Source organism: Cetorhinus maximus, chromosome 20, assembly GCF_964194155.1.
Source record: "Cetorhinus maximus chromosome 20, sCetMax3.hap1.1, whole genome shotgun sequence".
Taxonomy (NCBI): domain Eukaryota; kingdom Metazoa; phylum Chordata; class Chondrichthyes; order Lamniformes; family Cetorhinidae; genus Cetorhinus; species Cetorhinus maximus.
Window position 1 is genome coordinate 36,611,188 of NC_135898.1, and position 20,231 is coordinate 36,631,418.

At 41.8% G+C, this 20,231-nt stretch overlaps 1 protein-coding gene across 7 annotated transcripts in view; it reads left to right on the top strand.

Annotated features, from left to right (window-relative positions):
• The window catches only part of ank3b (ankyrin 3b), an 813,000-nt gene that overhangs the window by 425,694 nt on the left and 367,075 nt on the right, over positions 1-20,231 (top strand). The window contains exon 1 of one of the 7 annotated variants that reach the window (XM_078565896.1): positions 5,321-5,371. The exons of the other annotated variants lie outside the window; for them this stretch is intronic. Within the exon in view, the coding sequence (XP_078422022.1) occupies positions 5,336-5,371 (36 nt within the window). The 5' untranslated portion in view covers positions 5,321-5,335. Of the gene's footprint in view, positions 1-5,320; positions 5,372-20,231 lie in introns of those variants that run through there. 7 annotated transcript variants of the gene reach the window in all.

Sequence of the window (20,231 nt, forward strand, 5' to 3'; positions counted from 1 at the left end):
ATGCCCAGCCCTGCCAGGAAGGCCTAAACAGAGAGTAGCTCACCAAATTTGTGTAAAGCTCAGCCTGGATCAGAGCAGTGCACTTTGAATAATACTTGTGGGATCTTTTGCTGTTCACTTAAACAGACGGACATTGCTGCAATTTTATGTGTCATCTGAAAGGCAGTGCCTAGGTGGGAAAATCAAGCCCCTCCCGACCTTATGTTTTGGGTAGCGGTAAAAGAGAAACTCGATTCGTGGCCACAGTTCTGGCAGCCGCTGAAAGATAGGCTAACGTTTCATATGTGACCCTTCTCTTTCAGATGATGATCAACCTGCATTTCCTCTTATGCCTTGTATGTTTGGTTTGAACGCCTGACTTTTCAGTTTACAGCTGAGCCATCAATCCCAGTGCCTAACACACGAACCAGATGCTAAATGTCAATTGTAGGTGATATATTTCAATGTGACAACTATCTAATTGCCTGTTGCCAGTGAATCCTAGTCAGCATTGACCAATACTGTAATGACCAACCATGAAACCAAAAAAAGGCTACCGGAGAAGGTAGATGGAGAGACTTTGGGGTGCATGCAATGCTGAGGTACACAACATGTTAGAGTACATGGCAGCTTTGGGATATGCTGGGCATTGAGGTTCACAGTTCTTAGGGCTCAGACACATTATGCTTTTCTACTGTTCTGCTATGTAGCAAGCCCATTATTTTAACAAGCCAGTGAGGAGTTAACACTGAGTAATTCTTCAGAGGGGCATCTAATGATAGTCAGGAATGGCCTTTGTACCAAACTCTTTGCTGGAGTGCAGAGGATAATGTCTTGCAATAAATAAGGTCCAAAAAAGTAATGATGCGTAACAATCATCAGGAACCATTTGTGAATAAACCTGTTGTTTGTGGGACCAGGCGTGAAGCATGTGTGAGTTGTTTTCTGCACAGCTAGATGTCAAATGTTTTGCTGGGTGCACAAACCCTCCTCTGAAAGCTTGCTTTTTGAAGACAGACCCTGATGGAAAAAAAGTAAGACTTCAGGTTTCTGCGAATGGGCTGTGACTTCAGGTTTCTGGGAACTGGGCTGTGACCTCAGGTTGCTAGGGAAATGGAAGCTAGATTAAACCAGGCAAATGACAAAGCCAGAAATGATATCAGCAGCGCAGGCAGGCTGTGAGGAGAAGAAAGTGTAGAAAAGAAGACCCAAGAGGCTGGATCCATGAGCAGAACTGAGCGGGATCTGGAAAAGTGTGCCTTTTGGTGAAAATTGTGCCCATGCAATTCGCGTGGAGTAAAGCTGCTGTCGGGTAGGACTCGGTGGCTAAAGACTCAAAGGGACCTGGAACTCCACCTGAGGAAGATAGGGTTTTGGAGAATTTAGTGGCTGAGATTGTACATACATACTGAGCAGGCTACCTCGGAAATCTATATGATCCCTCTTTGTTATATCTTTATTTAAGGTGTCATTTATAGATTAAATTGAATTCCATTTTTTCTGTTTAATTTATGTTGATTTGGTTTGGTTGTTAAAAGTTATAAGAAGTGAAATTTTTTCCATTGGCTTTTTCCATTGGGGTCGTTCCAGTTAATTCAGTTCTTTTAGTTTGTCTCCACGCGGATCATAACACACTACTGATTCAGATCTCTCTACTGAACTTAGCTGTAGGTTTTACTGCAGGACCGCAATCTAAACTGATACTCCGTAAAACTTTTGCAATCGCTCTAGAATGCAAATATAACTTAGTGGTTGTGATGAGGTTATTGAAATCTTAATAACATTATCTTTGTTTGATACACACGTTACAATAGCACTCTTGTTTTAATTAACCTTGTTATTGTTCACCATGTCTTCAGAAAGAATCTTGGCCCATGTGATCCAAATATTTGATGATATACGAGCTGGAGTCCCAAGACTTCCTGTTGTTCAGAGTTATTCAGCTTGCTGAACTTTGTCCGTTCTGTACCAAACTCTTGATAGAATGACTCACTTTCATCAGATGCTTCTGTTTGAGGAAGAGAAAAGAATTTGACTTTCTCATGCCATGTCCCAAGGAAATCCCAAAAGGTTTCAGAGCCAGTTACTTTGAAGTGTGGCCACTATTATTATGTAGGTTAATGTGGCACAGAGCAAAGTGCCACAAACAGGAATGAGATAAATGACCAGATCTTTTTTTTTGTTGGAGCTATTTTTTTGTTCAGGGATAAATGTTGTCCAGGATACTGGGAGAGCTCCCCTTTGAATAGTGGAATTGTTTATGTCCACTCAAACAGGTTGATAGTGCCTCAGTTTTCTATTTCATGTGAAAGGTGTCACTACTAACAGTGCAGCACTCTCTCAGTACTACACTGGGAAAGTCAGCCCAGAGTGGGGCTTGAACCCTCAACTTTCTGATTCATCAGCAAGAATGCCACCACTTGGCTGAGCTGAGATACTGCAAGTGGGTAGAAGCTAACTTATCCCAAGCTAATCGTGCCATTGTAATGATGGAACAGCGTTAGGAATGGGGAAGACAATGAGGAGTTGGATGTTGCTTTTGAAAACACCACAATTTCTGTAGCTTGACTAACAAGATAAGCTACATTATCATGTGGGAGAGCAGTCAATGCAAGTTGGTCCTCGGGACTTTTCATTGATTATCTATTAGTTTGGGATAAAGCTGAAGCCATACTGGAATGTTGTAAAACCTCCACATGCGACATTCCTCTGTTCATTCTCATTAGCTTCAGTAGTGTTCTATTTCTGTTCATTAAGTAAGATTGCTATCTTAATGCTCTGCAGTCTTCACACTTCTATCCAGAAGGGTCTTTTCACTTCCCTCAGCTGCCCTTACCCCCAGTAGTTTGAAGTGAGTATTTCCCCAAGACAATGCTCAAGCCAGAGCATAACAAGAACAACTTGCATTTATATAGAAGCTTTAGAGTAGTAACTAGAGTATTTCACATTCAGTGACACCCAATTCTGCCCAGACAAAGTGCTACTGGCAGGACAGACCCAGCAGAGGTGGCAGCACAGTGGTATACTGTTGGGAGGGAGTTGTGCTGGGAGTCCTCAGCATTGTCTCTGCACCTCATGAGGTCTCATAGCATCAGCTGAAACATGGGCAAGGAAACCTCCTGCTGATTACCATGTACCGCCCCAATCTGCATCCCCCCCTCAGCTCCTCCATGTCGAACATCACTTGGAGGAAGCACTGAGCATGGCAAGGGCACAGAATGTACTCTGGTTGGGGGGGGCCATCTCAATGTCCATTGTCAAGAGTGGCTCGGTAGTACCATTAATGACTGGGCTAGCGAAGTCCTGAAGAGCATAGCTGCTAAACTAGGCTATGGCAGGTGGCAAGGGAACCAACAAAGGGGAAAAACTTACTTAGCCTTGTCCTCACCAATAAGCTTGTCGCAGATGCACAGGTCCTTGACAGTTTTAAAGGGAGTGAGCACTGCGTAATCCTTGTGGAGATGAAGTCCCATCTTCATATTGAGGATGCCCTCCATCGTGTTGTGTGACACTGCCACTGTGCTAAATGGGATAGATTTAGAACAGATCTGGCAGCTCAAAACTGGGCATCCATGAGGCGCTGTGGGCCAACAGCAACAGCAGAATTGTATACAACCACAATTAACCTCATGGTCCGATGGACAAGAGAGTTGAACTCCAGAGGTGAGGTGAGAGTGACCGCCCTTGACATCAAGGCTCAAGGCAACATTTCACCAGGTTTGGCATCAAGGAGCCCTAGAAAAACCAAAATCAAAGGGATCAGCGGGAAAACTATCCACTGGTTGGAGTCATACTTAGCACAAAGGGAAATGGTTGTGGTTTTTGAGGTCAGTCATTTCAGTCCTAGGGTATTGCTGCTGGAGTTCCTTGGTAGTGTCCTAGGCTCAACCATCTTCAGCTGCTTCATCAATGACCTTCCCTCCATCACAAGGTCAAAAGTGGGGATGTTCGCTGATGATTTTCACATAATGTTCGCTGATGATTTTCACATAATGTTCAGCACCGTTCACAACTCTTCAGGTACTGAAGCAGTCCATGTCCAAATGCAGCAAGACCTGGACAATATCCAGGCAAGTAACATTGATGCCACACATGAAAGAATCTAACCATCTCCCTTTGACATTAAATGGCATTACCATTGCTGAATCCCCCACTATCAACATCCTGGGGTTACCATTGACCAGAAACTGAACTGGACTAGCCATATAAATACTCTGGCTACAAGAGCAGGTCAGAGGCCAAGAACCCTGCAGCGAGTAACTCACCTCCTGACTCCCCAATACGTGTCCACCATCTACAAGGCACAAGTCAGAAGTGTGATGGAATACTCTCCACTTGTCTGGATGAGTGCAGCTCCATCAGTGCTCAAAAACCTTGACACCATCCAGGACAAAGCAGCCCACTCCATTGGCATCCCATCCGATATCTTAAACATTTACTCTCTTCACCACTGTTGCATCTACAAAATGCACTGCTGCAACTCACCAAAACTTCAACAGCACCTTACAAACCTCTAGAAGGACAAGGGCAGCAGATGAATGGGAAACCACTGCCTACAAGTTCCCCTCCGCGTCACTCACCATCCTGATTTGGAAATATATCGCCATTCCTTCACTGTCGTTGGATCAAAATCCTGGAACTCCCTCCCTAACAACACGGTGGGTGTACCTACAGCACAGGGACTGCAGCGGTTCAAGAAGGCAGCTCACCACCACCTTCTCAAGGGCAATTAGGGATGGGCAATAAATGCTGGCCCAGCCAACTACCCCCCCACATCCTGTGGAAAAATTTTTTGTTGTTTCTGCTCCTCGTGTCATACTCCACATTCCATTGTGCAGTAGTGGTATTTGCACTGAAAAGATGTGGATGGAACATACAAATCCTCATAAGGTTGAAAGTTGACTTAGGGCAGCATTTTCTAACCATCAATGATTTGTTTTTAATGAGGCCTGTTGACTTGAGCCAGAAGTGCTCTGCATTGTAGAAAACAGGCACTGATAAGCTGGTGCACAAAGGAGGCTGTGAAGCAGCTGCTGCTGCTGCTATTCTGGTACATCCAGATCACATTTACATGTGGACTGTGTAATGGGTCTCTATAAATAAGGTCAGCTCACTTGGACTCTTGGGAAGGTGATATGTAAGTATTTTGAGGGCAGTAAAGGTGCGGCCTCTTTTGAGTTTGCAGGAACTGAGTCTATCATTCTGTTCTGTCTATGAAGTCCTTCAGCAAAATCACGAATATTTTTAACTCCACCGCCCTGGCTGCTATTTTTAGACCTGATGTAATGCCATAGTGAGTTTCTTAATCCAAGTACTCATTAATCGGATCAGCAGGTTTCATCTTTAGCAGGAGAAGATGGCAGTGCAGGAGGAAACAAACTTACTGGAGCAAGTAAGTGATCAAAGCTATAGGCTGAAAAAGGCTTGGCTCGATTTAGTTTCTACATGATTGTACTGGAGTTTACAGAGTTATTTACCTACCCATGATCAAGCTATATGTCAGATATGAATTATGTCTTGGCTAAGGTAAACAACATGACTACTGTGAATGAGAGCACCTCCCTCATCCACTTTGTAAGCTCGCTACAGGAGATAAGTTCAACCATGTAAAGCTACCTGAGCTGGGAAGATTTAAGATGCACAGCAGCACCTCAGAAGTTGAAAGAGACCAGAAATGCAATTGTAATATTAGGATTAGTTATAAAATGATATTTCTAAATTATGAGAAAGAAAGACTTGTATTTGTAGTGTGCCTTTCACAACCTTGGGACATCCCAAAGCACTTTACAGCCAATGAATTGCTTTGCTGAAGTGCAATGACTGGTGCAAGATAGGAAACGTTACAGCCGATGATGTTCAACAGATAATAAATAACAAAACGAGTAATAGACACCCACCATCATTGGGCCAGTGATCATAGTACTCCTAGTCACATAGGGTAGGCATGTAAACTTTAAACTTGGACGCTTATTGATAAGATGGTATTACAATAATTGTGTTTTTAATTGTTAAGTATTTTACTTTCTGTATTACTGGGTGGTGGAAGGTGGTCAGTAAATATACACAGTGTTACAATCAGGTGAGGAGGGGTCAAATGGCTCCCCTCTTTTCTCTTTCCTCGTTTGACCGCAACGGTTTTTTTTGTTTGAAAAGGTATACTTGACAATCTACTGAGTACTTACCTGTTTACACGCTGTGACTGTAAAAGAGCCAATTGGACAGGTTTTCTTGAGTGTAATAAAAAAACGGTTAATTTTATTTTGCTTAAACCGATCTAAGTAAAATAATTAAAATATGCTTTGACTTTTGCGCGCACACATACACTCAAAGCTCACATACATACACATCCAAATTACAGAGTGGGGAAGGATGGGTTGGTCAGATTAGACCCCAGAAAAAATAAAGAATATACAGTCTGTAGTTTGGTGACTCGGCTGGCTTCAGGTTGAATTTGGTGTGCTCTTGTGATTTTCCTTCAGTAGTCCCGATGCTTCTAGTTTAAAGATATAGATAGCTGATTTGGTTGTTCTTCTGGAGATGGTCGTATTGGGCTGAGTTCTTTAAGAAGCCTCTGTTTCTAACAGGCAACCGTGGATGGTCATAATCAGCAAACAGGGTTTGAACAGCTCTGAAGAAGGGTCATACTGGCTCGAAATGTTAACTCTGTTTCTCTCTCCACAGATGTTGTCAGACCTGCTGAGTTTTTCCAGCATTTCCTGTTATTATTTCAGATTTCCGGCATCCGCAGTAGTTTGCTTTTATTTTAGGGTTCGAAGCTTGTAAAGTGGGTTGGAGAGAGAGGGAGGAAAGAAGGACTGCCCTCTGGTCTTTTCTCTCAACATCACAGCTACTTGTCCTCAGTTCTGCGTAGAAAACAGGTGCTTAAAACATACAAAGTATTGGCTTGTCATGTGACTTTCCATCGCCAAATGCCAGGGGATCCAAATAAGATCATTGCTTGTGTATTCTAAGCGTAACTTGTTTAGATCATGTCTGGGAAGTTCTCTTAGCTAGAGTCCCATTGACCAAGTGTTTAGGCTTAATGGTTCATCTCCAACTGTTGAATACCTCAGGTGATTGCTTTGACGCTTTCCTAATGGGACAGGGAATGTATGTCCTTCACATCCTTCTGAGGTTGACAATGTGGAGTACATTCGCCTGTAAGGCATTTTCTACTAAAGTTAGTGAAAAGGCTAAAATGGTGACATTGTGGCCATTCCTGTAGCTCATCAACAAGTTGCATTATACAACACTTCTTTACTAGTAGAGAATGTTACAAAGGAACAATAAGATAGTACAGTGTTTATAAAATCCTTATCCAACTTTGAACGTTAATAACCTTGGATGTATATATGTTGGAAGCAAACTGCAATTCCCATATGAACACATAATTCATATAAAGAATAATGCTAATGAGATGGACTTTAGTTCTGCTGGGCATAACAGAGTTCACTTTCTCTTCTGTTGTCATTTTCAATCAGTCTCAGTATCTGAAATAAAATGAAACAACATTAACGTTAGTCATTTGGTAGTACTGAACTTAAGTATTGCTGAAAAGTGACATTTTTTGGTGAAGCTTTTTGTCTTGCACTCATTAGGACAATTGGGAAGAAAATGCCATGAATGTATGAGTGCTGATTATTTGGCAAGTGCACTCTGATTGGTAGAGGCATTGTCATGGAGAATGCATCAGTTGATAGTGACTGACAGTTAACTGCCAAGAATTGTTTGAAATCTAAACCAGGCAGCTTGACTCTGGTCAAGAGGTTGCCCTGGGTGTCACTGGTTCACTCCCCAGGGCATATACCTTTTATATAGCATTTACGATTTGCTTCTATCATTTGTATGTCCCAAGTTATTAATGTTTAAAGTTGTATGAGAACTTTATAAGCAACCTATGTTACACCAGAAGCTGCTTCATCAGTTTCTTAATGTTATGAAGTTTTATCATAACATTGTCTCTTGTTGAAACTCTGTTCTGTGCTTGGAGCCCTCAGCCACAGTTTTGTTCTTTGTAATATAAATGGAATGGTCTCTAGTTATTTCCATGAATTGATCAAGCTTCATAATGTTCAGAAACTTTGTATCCCATTCCCAATTCCCAACAAAGTGGTTTTAAATACAGAAGAAAAACAAAACAGCAGATGCTGGAAACTTGAAGTTAAAAGCAGAGCGTGGTGGAAATACTCAGCAGGTCTCCAGCACCTGTAGAGAGAGAAAACTAGAATTAATCTTTCAAAGGTCATCAATAAAAGAGACAACCTGATTATTATCTCATTGCTGTTTGTGGGATCTTGTTATGCGCAAATTGCTGCCGCATTTCCTATTTTGCAACAATGACTGCACTTCAAAAGTGCATCGGTGGTTGTGTTATAAATACCTAGTTTATGGTTCATTGTAATACTTTAGAGATAATTTTAGTTCTGGGATTACTAAAGTTTAATTGTAGAAAACGGGATAAACGTAACTAAAGCAGCTTGAAGACTGTTACACTTAAATGGTTCGGACCATGTTGACCTAAGGGGTTAACAGCTAGAAAGGTAAGATCATAGAAGATAAATCTGAAATTAAAAAGTCTAATCATGACCATGAAACCATTGTTGTTTATCGTACAAACCCACGTGGCTCACTGATGTCCTTTAAGAAGGAAATCTGCCATCCCTTACCTGGCCTGGCCTACGTGTGACTCCAAACCCGCAGCAATGTGGTTGACTCTTAAATGTCCTCTGAAATGGCCTAGCAAGCCACTCTGTCCTCAAAGGCAATTAGGGATGGGCAGTAAATGTTGGCCTAGCCAGCGACACCCCCATCCCATGAAGGAATTTTTTTTTAAAAAGGTGGGCTTACTTAGCTAGAGAAATGGAGATGAGGTGTCTATACTGCTTGCAAAGAAATGCAGCCCAGAGAGTTGTTTTTTACTTTGGGAGTTAGAGCTACAATTAATTTAAAAGTATTCAGTGAGCCCTGGAGATGGGTGGAGCTTAAGAAGCTTCTAGGGTTTCAATTTATTTGGGTGTTTGCTGGGTGGGTGGGTGTTCTGCAGCAGGGGAACTGGCCGTACTGAGAAGATGCTGCTGTTAGCTGGCTCCAGGCAGCAAAAGTTTTGATGTGAGCTGGCTCCGTGTAGTTGGGGCTCAGGAGAAGTCCTGGGAGCCATTTGATAGTTCGAGGTAGTTAGGGCTCAGTCCTGGGGAGCTGAGAAGGTGGCAGAAGGTCACTGGCTCCATGCTGGAAATGATTAGGGCTCAAGATGCCTTGGGAGGCAGTTATATGTTGGTGTAGCTGACGAGATTGTAGCCATGCCAGCCCAGTGAAACTAGCCGGCTATTAAAGAGCTGAAATTGCACCAGTAAGCAGAAGTTGAAATGTGGACATAGAAATCCAGGGAAATGGATTGCATTAGCAATTGCACTAGCAGAAGAGTTGGGATTAGAATTGGAAGCAGGGGCTAAGAAAGCTAAAAATTCATAGCACAGCATTTGGAATTGGAAGAAGGAAAAATTAATCCAGGTGATAATTTAGTTGAATTAGCTAGAAGTCACTTGCAGATGAAGCAGCTTGAGAGAGAGAGAAGCAAAGCTTGAATTTAAAAACGGAAGGGAAATGAAAAAGCTTGAACTAGGAAAAGAGGAAAAGGAAAAAAAAAGAGAAATGTGAAAGTTTGCACTCGAACTTCCGAGAGAAAGGCTAGCAAGGGAGGCAAGAGATAAGGAAAGGGAAAGAGAGTTTCAAAGAGAGAAATAACTTTGAAAGCATGAACTGGCAATGGGGTGAACTGGTTACAGGGTAAAAGCAAGTCCCATAGTTTGGATGAAGAATTGAGTTGCATTCCAAGCTTTGATATAACAAGGAGTCTTCACCAATCGCCTAAGTTCACTGAAGATGAAAATAAGAGATATTTTATCTCGTTTGAAAAGGCAGTTACAGAACTAAAGTGGCCAAAGGACACATGGATTCTCATTTTGCAAAGCATTTTGGTCAGGAAGGCTATGGATGTGTATTTGAGCCTTTTGGAAGAACAATCATCAGATTATGGGGTAGTTAAACTACAGTACTTAATGCAAACGAGCTTGTCCCTAAAGCATATCAGTTGAAATTTCGGACTTTAAGAAAAAGGCCAAATGAAACATTTGCAGAATTTGCTGGGAAGAAAGAAATGTTGTGGGACTGGTGGTTTCAGGTGCTGAACCTCGAACAGAATTTGGAGAATGTGAGAAAGCTAATAATACTGGAAGAATTTCAAAACAGCGTCCCAATTGCGATTAGGTCACACCTGGGAAGGCGTTGGGTTTCTAAAGTACAGGAAACAGTGGTTCTGGCAGATGGGGTATAATATTTCACATAGGCAACAAGGGAGCAGTCAATCTCCATTTGTAAACCCACAGGAAAGCTGAAGGAATAGAAAAGAGCCTAGCTTTAGGGAGAAGGCAACAAAAATGATAGTGTATAGGATAAAAATGATGTAACAAAACCAGAATGTTTTTATTGCCAGAAGACAGGGCACCTCAAAGCCAATTTTTGTTGGAAGCTGAACAGTAAACCAGTGGCAGTAATAGGTGTGTTCAGAAAAAGTTACACCAGGAAAAGAAATGGCTGTTAAATCAGTGGCACTGTGCAAGTGAGAGAAATTTCCACAGGAAAATCTGCGTAAGAAATTGAAGATTGTAAGAAACCCATTGCATCTAATGTTTTTGTCTTGGGAATAGATACAAATGCAACAGATTACAAGGGGTTTATATTTGAAGGGGAAGTCACTCAATTTTTGTCCAAGAAAGAGTCGAGAAAAATTGTTATTTTGAGAGATACTGGTTTGGCTCAGAGCTTACTGTTGGCAAAGGATTTCGGAAGGGTCAATGACTCCTGACACTGAATCACAAGTGCATGCCAGTGTTGAGACACAGAAGGCAGCAGCAGGAATCGAGGCAAGTGGACAGTTCATAAAAGATCATTTAAAACCCTGAGAGGATTGGAATGAGGTGATTTGTGAATTGCGTGGCAGGTTTCAAGAATTGGAAAGAACCACAAAAGTCCAACATGGAGAGGCTGTTAAAATTCCTTGGAAAGAATTAAATAAAATCCATTATGAATGGGATCAGGAAAAATTGAAAGATTGCAAATTATTTAAACATCAGACCAAATAGGAACATGAGACCTTCTTGCTTGAATATAAAAGGCATCTGAATGACATCCTTAAAGCGGCAAAGGAAGATTTTGATCAAAGAAGGAACGAGTTGTTAGTACAAAAGGAAGCCATTTTGAACTTGTTATCTCAAAAAGAGAATTTAAAGTGTTTGAGTGTGCAAAATGAACTTAAAAAGGAAGATCCGACCACAGCTACAGAAGAACAAAACAATTTGACTGTGGACTTGACTGAGACATCCTTTGTGCAGTTTAAAGATCATAACAGGTGTAAAGCGTTTTGGAGCCTCCTGAGGGCAGGAAAGGTTTTATATAAATGCAAGTCCTTTTTTTAAACTTTTTTGTAAGACCGAAACTAAAGATTTCAGGTGTACAAATCTTACAACATTTGTTTCAGGGACCTGTACAAATTTTTAGACCGAAGCTAATTTCCTTGGAGTTCCAAAGGTGTTAGTATGTTCAGCATGGAAGGAAGGATATAAATGCGTTGGAGGTGGTTCAGAGGAGGTTTACTAGATTGATACCTGGAATGATCAGATTATTTTATGAGGATAGGCTGGACGGGCTGGGGCTTGTTTCCACTGGAGTTTAGAAGAGTGAGGAGTGACTTGATTGAAGGGGAGAATGGGGTTGAGAAACTTATCAGCCATGATTGAATGGCAGAGCAGACTCAATGGGCCAAATGGCCTAATTTCTGCTCCTATGTCTTATGGTCTTATGGCCTTATATAAGATTCTGAATGGTATTGACAAGGTGGACATGGAAAGGATGTTTCCTCTTGTGGGTGAGTCCAGACCTTGGGAGCACTGTTTTAAAATTAGGGGTCGCCCTTTTAGGACAGAGATGAGAATTGTTTTCTCTGACTTTGGAACTCTCTGCCTCAGAAGGCAGTGAAGGTGGAGTCATTGAATATTTTTAAGGCAGAGGTAAATAAATTCTTGTTAGGCAAGGGAATCGAAGGTTATCGGGGGTAGATGGGAAAGTGGAACTTGAAACACAAACAGATCAGCCATGATCTTATCGAATGGCAGAGCAGGCTTGAGGGGCCGAATGGCCTACTTTGCTCCTATTTCATATGTTTGCTTGTCTCAATATAGTCCTTATGTACAAGAACTGAAGGGTTGGTTCTGGGATTCCACAGTCCCAGCCAGGGAAGACATTAACAGAAGGATATTGGCTGGAGATAGGGCTGCAGGACTGCGTCTCTGATACTCTGAATGCCGAATCCCTCCTGTTTAGTAAGTCATATCCCTAAGGAAGGGGTCTGTAGCCAAGGATAAACTGTTGTTAATTGTTTTGAAGTAAACCGTGATGCAATTGCTTCAAAACATATTTCTGCACTATCCCTGCTATGTTTGTGAAGATTTTTAACTCGGTTCTATTTGGTTTCTGGCTCAGTTGACTTGGAAGTGGTCAAAACCTCTCATAGTGTTTGTTTTCTCACGCCCGACTCATTTAGTTGGCATTGAGACTGAAATGCCGATCTCTGCAGTTCACCACTGGCTCCAGTCCACTTCCTGTTGACAGCATTGTTGTACTCGTAAGTCTGAAACTGTGGGCTGAAAGCCAGCTTCATGTTTTGCCCACTTGCTCATCATGCGTAAGTGAGCTAGGAGGATGGTGCTCAGAGGCTGCAGAAAAGGACACTGATGAAACAATGTACAATGACAACTTGGACTTTGCAATCAAAAGCATCATTTCTAAATTTGCAGATGACACCAAATTGGGGGTGGGGAAGACTGCAGCAAGTTACAGGAGGACATTAACAAACTTACAGAATGGACAAATAATTGGCAAATGAAGGTCAACACAGATAAATGTGAGGTAATGCATTTTGGAGTGGGGGTGTCTTATGGCGCATTGGTAGCGTCCCACTCAGGACTTGATGGCTACAGAAGGTGTGTTCACAATGTGGCCAAAGAGGCTGATTATCAACCTGCAAACCTTTGCAATGTGCCTATGGCAGGTGGTAAGAGAGGGAGAGTCTCCTAGTTAGGCACAACCTGCAGAAGGCAACTTCAAACCACTGCAGTACCTTGCCAAGCATAACCATGGGCCAACACATGTAAGTCCATGGCCACCAACACCCTCTTAGGGCATGGTACCTGAAGAGAGAGAGAGTACATGTTGATAGGAAGAAGGTGCAAGTCTATGTGGGCTAGAGTACAAATACATCAATCACTACAAGTTGCATCGCAGATTAGCAAGGCCCATGTTATAAAAAGGGCATAGAGGCACTGGAGAGGGTGAAGAGAAGATTTACAAGAGTGACACCAAAAATGTGTAGGTATACATTTCAGGAAAGGATTGATAGACTGGATCTCTTCTCCATTGAAGAAGGAAGGTTGAGGGGCGACCTGATAGAAGTTCTTAAAATTTCTAAAGATTTTGTTAGGGTGGACACAGAAAATGTTTCCTCTTGTGGGGAAGAACATAACTAGAGGCCATCAATAGAAGATAATCACCAAGAAATCCAACAGGGAATTCAGAAGAAGCTTCTTTACCCAAAGAACGGTAAGAATGCGGAACTCACTAGCACAGGGAGTGGTTGAAGCGAATACCACCGATGTATTTATGGGGAAATTAGTCAAGTTTATGAGGGAGAAGAGAGTAGAGAGTTATGACAGTAGATTTTGATGAAGAAAGATAGTAGAAGCTGAAGTGGAGCATAAAGAACACCATGGACTGGTTGGCCTGAATGACCTGTGTCTGTGCCATATATCCCTGTACAGTGCTGATATGTAAATACTGTAAACTTTAGAATATACAGCTGACCAACTGGCCTATTAAAGCCAAAGAGAGGTTGCCTATGACGGAGATCCCTTGAGTCCCCACATATACCAGATTTCAGCTGATACCCTTGCTTTAATCTATGTTTTGTTCAAAAATGTTGTGACAATGTTTTAATTTGAAGGGATGAGCTTTAGTGGCATCGATCCAGAGATCTAGGGTAATGCTCTGGGGACCTGTGTTCGAATCCCACCACGGCAGATGGTGGAATTTGATTTCAGTGAATATCCGGAATTAAAAGTCTGATGATGACCATGAAACCATTGTTGATTGTTGTAAAAACCCATCTGGTTCACTAATGTCCTTTAGGGAAGGGAATCTGCTGTCCTTACCTGGTCTGGCCTACATGTAACTCTTAAATGTCCTCTGAGCAAGGGCAATTAGGGATGAGCAATAAATGCTGGCCTAGCCATGAACAAACAAAATAATCAGCCATAGTCTATGAAGGACTGTAGGCATCTCTCTCCATTAGAGGGAGACAATTGGCGTTATAGCTTGAGGGGCCCGACTCCACATCAAGCGTGGGGTAAGACAAGGAGGCAGCTACCACAATCAGTATGGGGATTGAACCTGTGCTTTTGGCATCATTTTGCACCACACTGTAGCCATCCAGCCAAAGAAAATTTAGGGAAAAGTACTTTTTATAGAAACTACCTGAAGCTTCATCGATTAGATTTTTTTGAAGATGGCAGTTTTCCCGCCGGCGCATAAACTCTCAAGATCCTGGTATCCTAGAGTCCAGGGCAGTGATTTCATCCCCAATTCTGTCGACCGGAACATTTTAGAGCTGTCGCTTTGCAGAAAGGGTTTGTGAGACTTGAAGGATCATAATTTCAACATAATGGTTGTGGAGTTGCTCAGCTCTAAGAAACTATCCCATATACTGTCAATTCTAATTTCCAGCCTGCAGGCATTTCCTGGGATATGTTCATCGATACATTCGCCACTAGCCATACGTGACTCATTACCAATCCAGATGTAGTTGATTATATTACTGATTAGTAAATAAAAAATGAGCAATAGATACCATTGTTAAACAGATGATCTCAAAACACAATCACATGATGCACGCTTGTGAACTTTAGCCTTTATTTCCTTGGTTCCTGAAGGGTGGTAGTAGATAATTAAATACAGACATATAAAGTACTGGCTTGTGGAGGCTATACAATCATAGCAACATTGCTTTTTGACCCTTTGATGTCGACTCTTCCTATCATTGTGAAGCAGAATTCATCAAGCGTTGGATTGTTCACCCACTAGTAGGGAACGTAAGCTGGGTTTAGACCATCATGACACAGGTTAGTTTTACCCTACTGATAATTGTGTTGTTGCAATAGTAATCCTGCTCAGGATGAGAGGAACCACAGGTTCAGACATTCGGTGTATGCATTTGGCTGAGGAGCCAGTGGTGCAAATCTACTATCTGTGGGATTATAACTGAAACCTCTGAGTTACAATCCCCCCTCAATTTGTGTGGATGCCTCCCAATAAACTTAGTGCATATGGTAAAACAGTGTTACCCTGCCTAGCCATGTTTGGTCAGTGACTTCTATTGGACAATGCGTCCTGATTTTGATACAAGACCTCAGGGCTGACTGGAAAATCCGTGTTGTCAAGTAAACGCTTCCATCTGAATACTTGATTGGCACAGGGTTTCCTACTCAGTATATCAACAAAATGCTCCTGGGGTGGGCTGCACTTTACCAGCCTGTTGGGGATAGGCTGATGGGGAGCCCATAAAATGGCAACGGAAGGTGGGAGATGTAGTGCCAATCATCTTCCTGCCATCAGACCAACTTGCTAGCAGCAGGCAAGCAGGTGTATGGCATTCCCACCCAGAACCCAATTGAGCCACTTAATTGACCACAGGGCCTCTTCAAGCCTCTGCTCATCCGTGCTCCCCCATCACTCATGCTTTCCACTCTCCCACGGTCCCACTCTCTGCTCAGGCGCCCCCATAACTCCCATGCCTCCCTATGTACTCATACACTCCCTGCTCCTCTCTCAGTGCAGTATCTTTCATTACCACACCCACTTAATATGGCCATCCAATCAGCAAGAGCTGGCAGGCAGGCCATTGCTAATGCCAGTGAGGTTAATTATACAGGACAAGCAATCTAACCACACAGTAAGGAACCACACCTGAGGAAGCAGGTACTCACGCAAAGACGAGTAGGAATTTGGAGTAACCAAAAGCCTACGCGTGCTGGAAGACTATTAAGGCATTCAGGACTTGATAACAATAGATTTTTTGTTTAAGGATATCAAGGGATATGGAGCTATGGTGGAAAAATAGAATTGAGTTGCACATCAGCAATGATATATTAAGTGGGGTAGCAGGCCCGAGGGGCTGAATGCCCTATTCCAGTTCCTCATATTCCGAACAGAAACGTGCGGCCCTAGAGATGTGGGTGGGCCACTCTTACTACACAATATTTACTTTCTGGTTTAAAAAAAGCACATTATGTAATGCATTCCACACAACAGTCTTCTCAAAGGCCAGCACACAGATCAAATGATTCATGTATGTATTTTTCACTCTCTAATCGATTAAATTTTATTTCTGTAGAATTAACCACTGCACCAAAATGTAAACTTGTTTAAGTGTAGACCATGCATTTTTGTATTGACATAGCTTAGCATGGAGGTGCCTGGGTAGAAATATAAATGTTTGCCTTTCAGGGCTTAGAACAGACTCTGTGGAGTATAATTAGCAACGTTCTTTTTAATTGCCAGAAAAGATTTCACCCCGCAATAAGCTATGTTGACTCATATCTAGCAGCTCACCTTCATAATTACAGTCATCCTGATGATTGAAATAACTACAAAATAATCAAACACGGCTGTCAGTTTCACACCATAAAAGATAGTGAAAAGTATGAGCAATCATTTTAGACTTTTGGTGAATTTTTTTGCACTCATCAGTGCAAAGGAAGTTGGCATTGGGGAAATGGAGCACTCTCTCATGCCAGGCATCAAGTTTATCAGCGTCAAGAATTCCCACGCCTGCTATCATCGCAGTTTGATGCAGAGTAAAGCTGCCTCAATTCTGCCCCAACAGCATGTCATGGTTACAAGATCAAAAAAGCACCGTCACTGCACCAATGTCGCATTTAATCCACTAACTGTGACTCACCCGTGCACCTGATTGGCTTAAACATCATAATCGCGAAGCAGCAACAAATCACAACTAAACAACAACTTGTATTTCAGCAAAAGCCAAATGCCCCAAGGCGCCTCACAGAACGTAATCAGACAAGATTTGGCACTCAGCCACATAAGGGATTAGTGCTGGTGACCAAAAGCTTGGTCAAAGAGAAAGCAGCGCTTTAAAGGAGGAGAGAGAGAGTGTGTGATGAGGGGGGTTTAGGGAAGGAATTCTAGAGCAGGCAACAAGTGGAAATGAAAATCAGATCCAGAAAAGGAATTGAAGAGGCTGCAGATCGAATACAATGAGCGCTGCACCTAACTATCCAATCCACCCTCTTGTCGAACAAACACTGTACCGGGAGTGCTAGCTTGTAACATTAACCCTGTAGTGTCTGCACTTCTCAAAAACAAATCTAAATTGCAACTTTAAATGCTGATGCTCTGTTGAGGTTCCAAACTGAAAACCTTATTTAGGGACATTTATCAAAAAAGCAGGACTTTTTAAAATAACATTTAAAACAAAATTATAATGGACTCACTCTATCTCCAGCATAACTTGGTTATTGACCACTGTTGGGAATGAAGTTTGAGAGCTTTCTAAATATATATTTTTCATTTTGTATCCAATTGTCTCATGGGGGCAAAAGCAATTAATAAACACTTTCTTAATATAGATAGACTACAGTATTCTACATAGCTTAATATAATACTTCAGAAAGGAAAGTTTTATATTGCATTTATTTATAAGTGATACAGTGGCATGACCTTTTAGTACTCCCTGCTAAGATAGACATGAGTAAAACCTCTACATGCTTATTTGTTGGAACATAAGCAGATTTCATCTTTTGCATGTTATCTTGGTTGACTTGATGTGCCCAGAAAGCAATGGTATCCACTTCTCCAGAGCAGAGACTTCATATGGCCTGGAGCCAGGGTTCCAGTGGTACCGACCCAGGCGAATATAATCCAATCATTGATACATTCAATTTCTTCTCTTGTCGGTTGGTTTAAATGAAATGGAACAAAAAGGAAGGTACAATGATGTTTTTCCCTGCATGTTGTAGAACTACAAGGTTGGCCCCACTCTATTTTCTGTACTTAAGGTGCAGTTAGCTTCATAATAATTAGCACCCCAATTTACATTAGCGTCACACCATGGTGGAGGTTTACAAGAATTAGTTGTATCTGCTTCATTGAATCATGACCGTGTGACCGAAGAGAACATTTTCTAAATGGAGAGAAGCTAAGAGCTATGGAAGAGCTGAGCGATGTGCTGGGCCACATACTGTAAATATTAAAAGTCAGTGGACAACTATAAAAATAATCGATTAAGCTTACAGAATGTTTCCCTTTACCTCAAGGAGGCTGAAATACAAAGGGATGGAAGTTATACTGCAGGTGTGAAGCTCTGGTTAGACTGTGTCTGGAGTATTACATTCAGTTGTAGGCAACGCACCCCAGGATAGATATATTGACCTTGAAGATAGTGCAACAATATAGGGCTAAAAGAGTTAAATCATGAGGTCAAGTTGCATAGACTAGGCTTGATATTCCCTTACATATAGAAAAATATGGGATAATCTAATTGAAGTGTTCAAGATGACTAAAGTATTCGATACGATAGATGGAGAGAAAGTATTTCCTCTGGTAGGAAAGTCCAGAACATAAGGGGGCATAATCTTAAAATTAGAGCTAAGCCGCTCAGGGATGAGCACTTCTCGACAATAACTATAGCAAAAACCTGCAACTCTCTTCCCTCTCCCCCCAAAAGCTGTTGGAGCCAGAGCAAATGATAATTTTAAAACAGAGATTGATACATTTTAATTAGGTTTTTTTTAACTCATTCATGGGATGTGGGCTTCGCTGGCTGGGCCAGCATTTATTGCCCATCCCTAATTGCCCTTGAGAAGGTGGTGGTGAGCTGCCTTCTTAAACCGCTGCAGTCCATGTGGTGTAGGTACACCCACAGTGCTGTTAGGAAGGGAGATCCAGGGTTTTGACCCAGTGACAGTGAAGGAATAGCGATATATTTCCAAGTCAGGATGGTGAGTGACTTGGAGGGGAACTTTCAGGTGGTGGTGTTCCCATCTGTCTGCTGCCTTTGTCCTTCTAGATGGTAGTGGTCGTGGGTTTGCAAGGCGCTGTCTAAGGGGATTTGGATACAAGATGGGTAGATGGAGTTCATAAACAGAACAACCATGATTAATTGAATGACAGAAAAAGGCTCAAGGGACTGAATAGCTTCATCCTGTCCCTATATTCCCTTGGATGACATTGTTTCCTGCAGTCTCCAGTACAATATGTAACACAATTTGGAGGGAAGTACCTCATGTGGTGTATGTTGTAGTGCTCCCGCAAAGGTACAGTGACACTACTGTGGTATGATGTAAATAATCATGTTATAAATAACTGCAAATGTTTCCTGTGAAGCCTGTAAATCTCCAATTGCGTGTATAGCATTTGCACTGTACTTACATTAATTATACATGTACTCTATCCAGTTAAAATACAGTGATATATAAGAGCGTAGCGTGTAGCCAATAGGCTTTAATCACTGGCTGGCCAGTTATTTTGGTTCTTTGTCAGAGATACACCTACAGCCATGTTAAATGGTCAGACCTGCTGAGTTTTTCCAGGTATTTTTGTTTTTGTTTTAAATGGGTATGCTTTATCAAAGGGATTTATAGTATTCATTGGACCATGAAAGGCTAGGTGCAATAGAGCACTAGTTATGCCTAAGTAATTCCTTGGTCTCAGTTATTTGGTAAACAGCAATGCTATCTATGTCAAAATGCACACCAGTGTTTACACAATTGTCATCTATTTGGCCCTTCTTGCTCTTCAAATCATTGGAAGTCAGTGTGAATAAGGGAAGATTTTCCACTTTTTGTTCTTCATTCAAGCACTGAATGTTCGTGATACAATTAGTATTTGTCTTCTCTGATCTGAAACTGGATTTCTATTTACATCCATCACCACAACTCTGTGAAGCATGGTGTTTTCATACTTAGCATACCAATGCTTTTCTCTGCTTCAAGATGCCAGCTATGGCTCAGCGTTAGCACTCTCACCTCTGGGTCAGAGGTTTAAGTCCCACTTCAGAGATTTGAGCACATAATCACAGCAAGTAATTTGGAATGCTAATAGAATGTTAGCATTTATTGCAAGAGTAG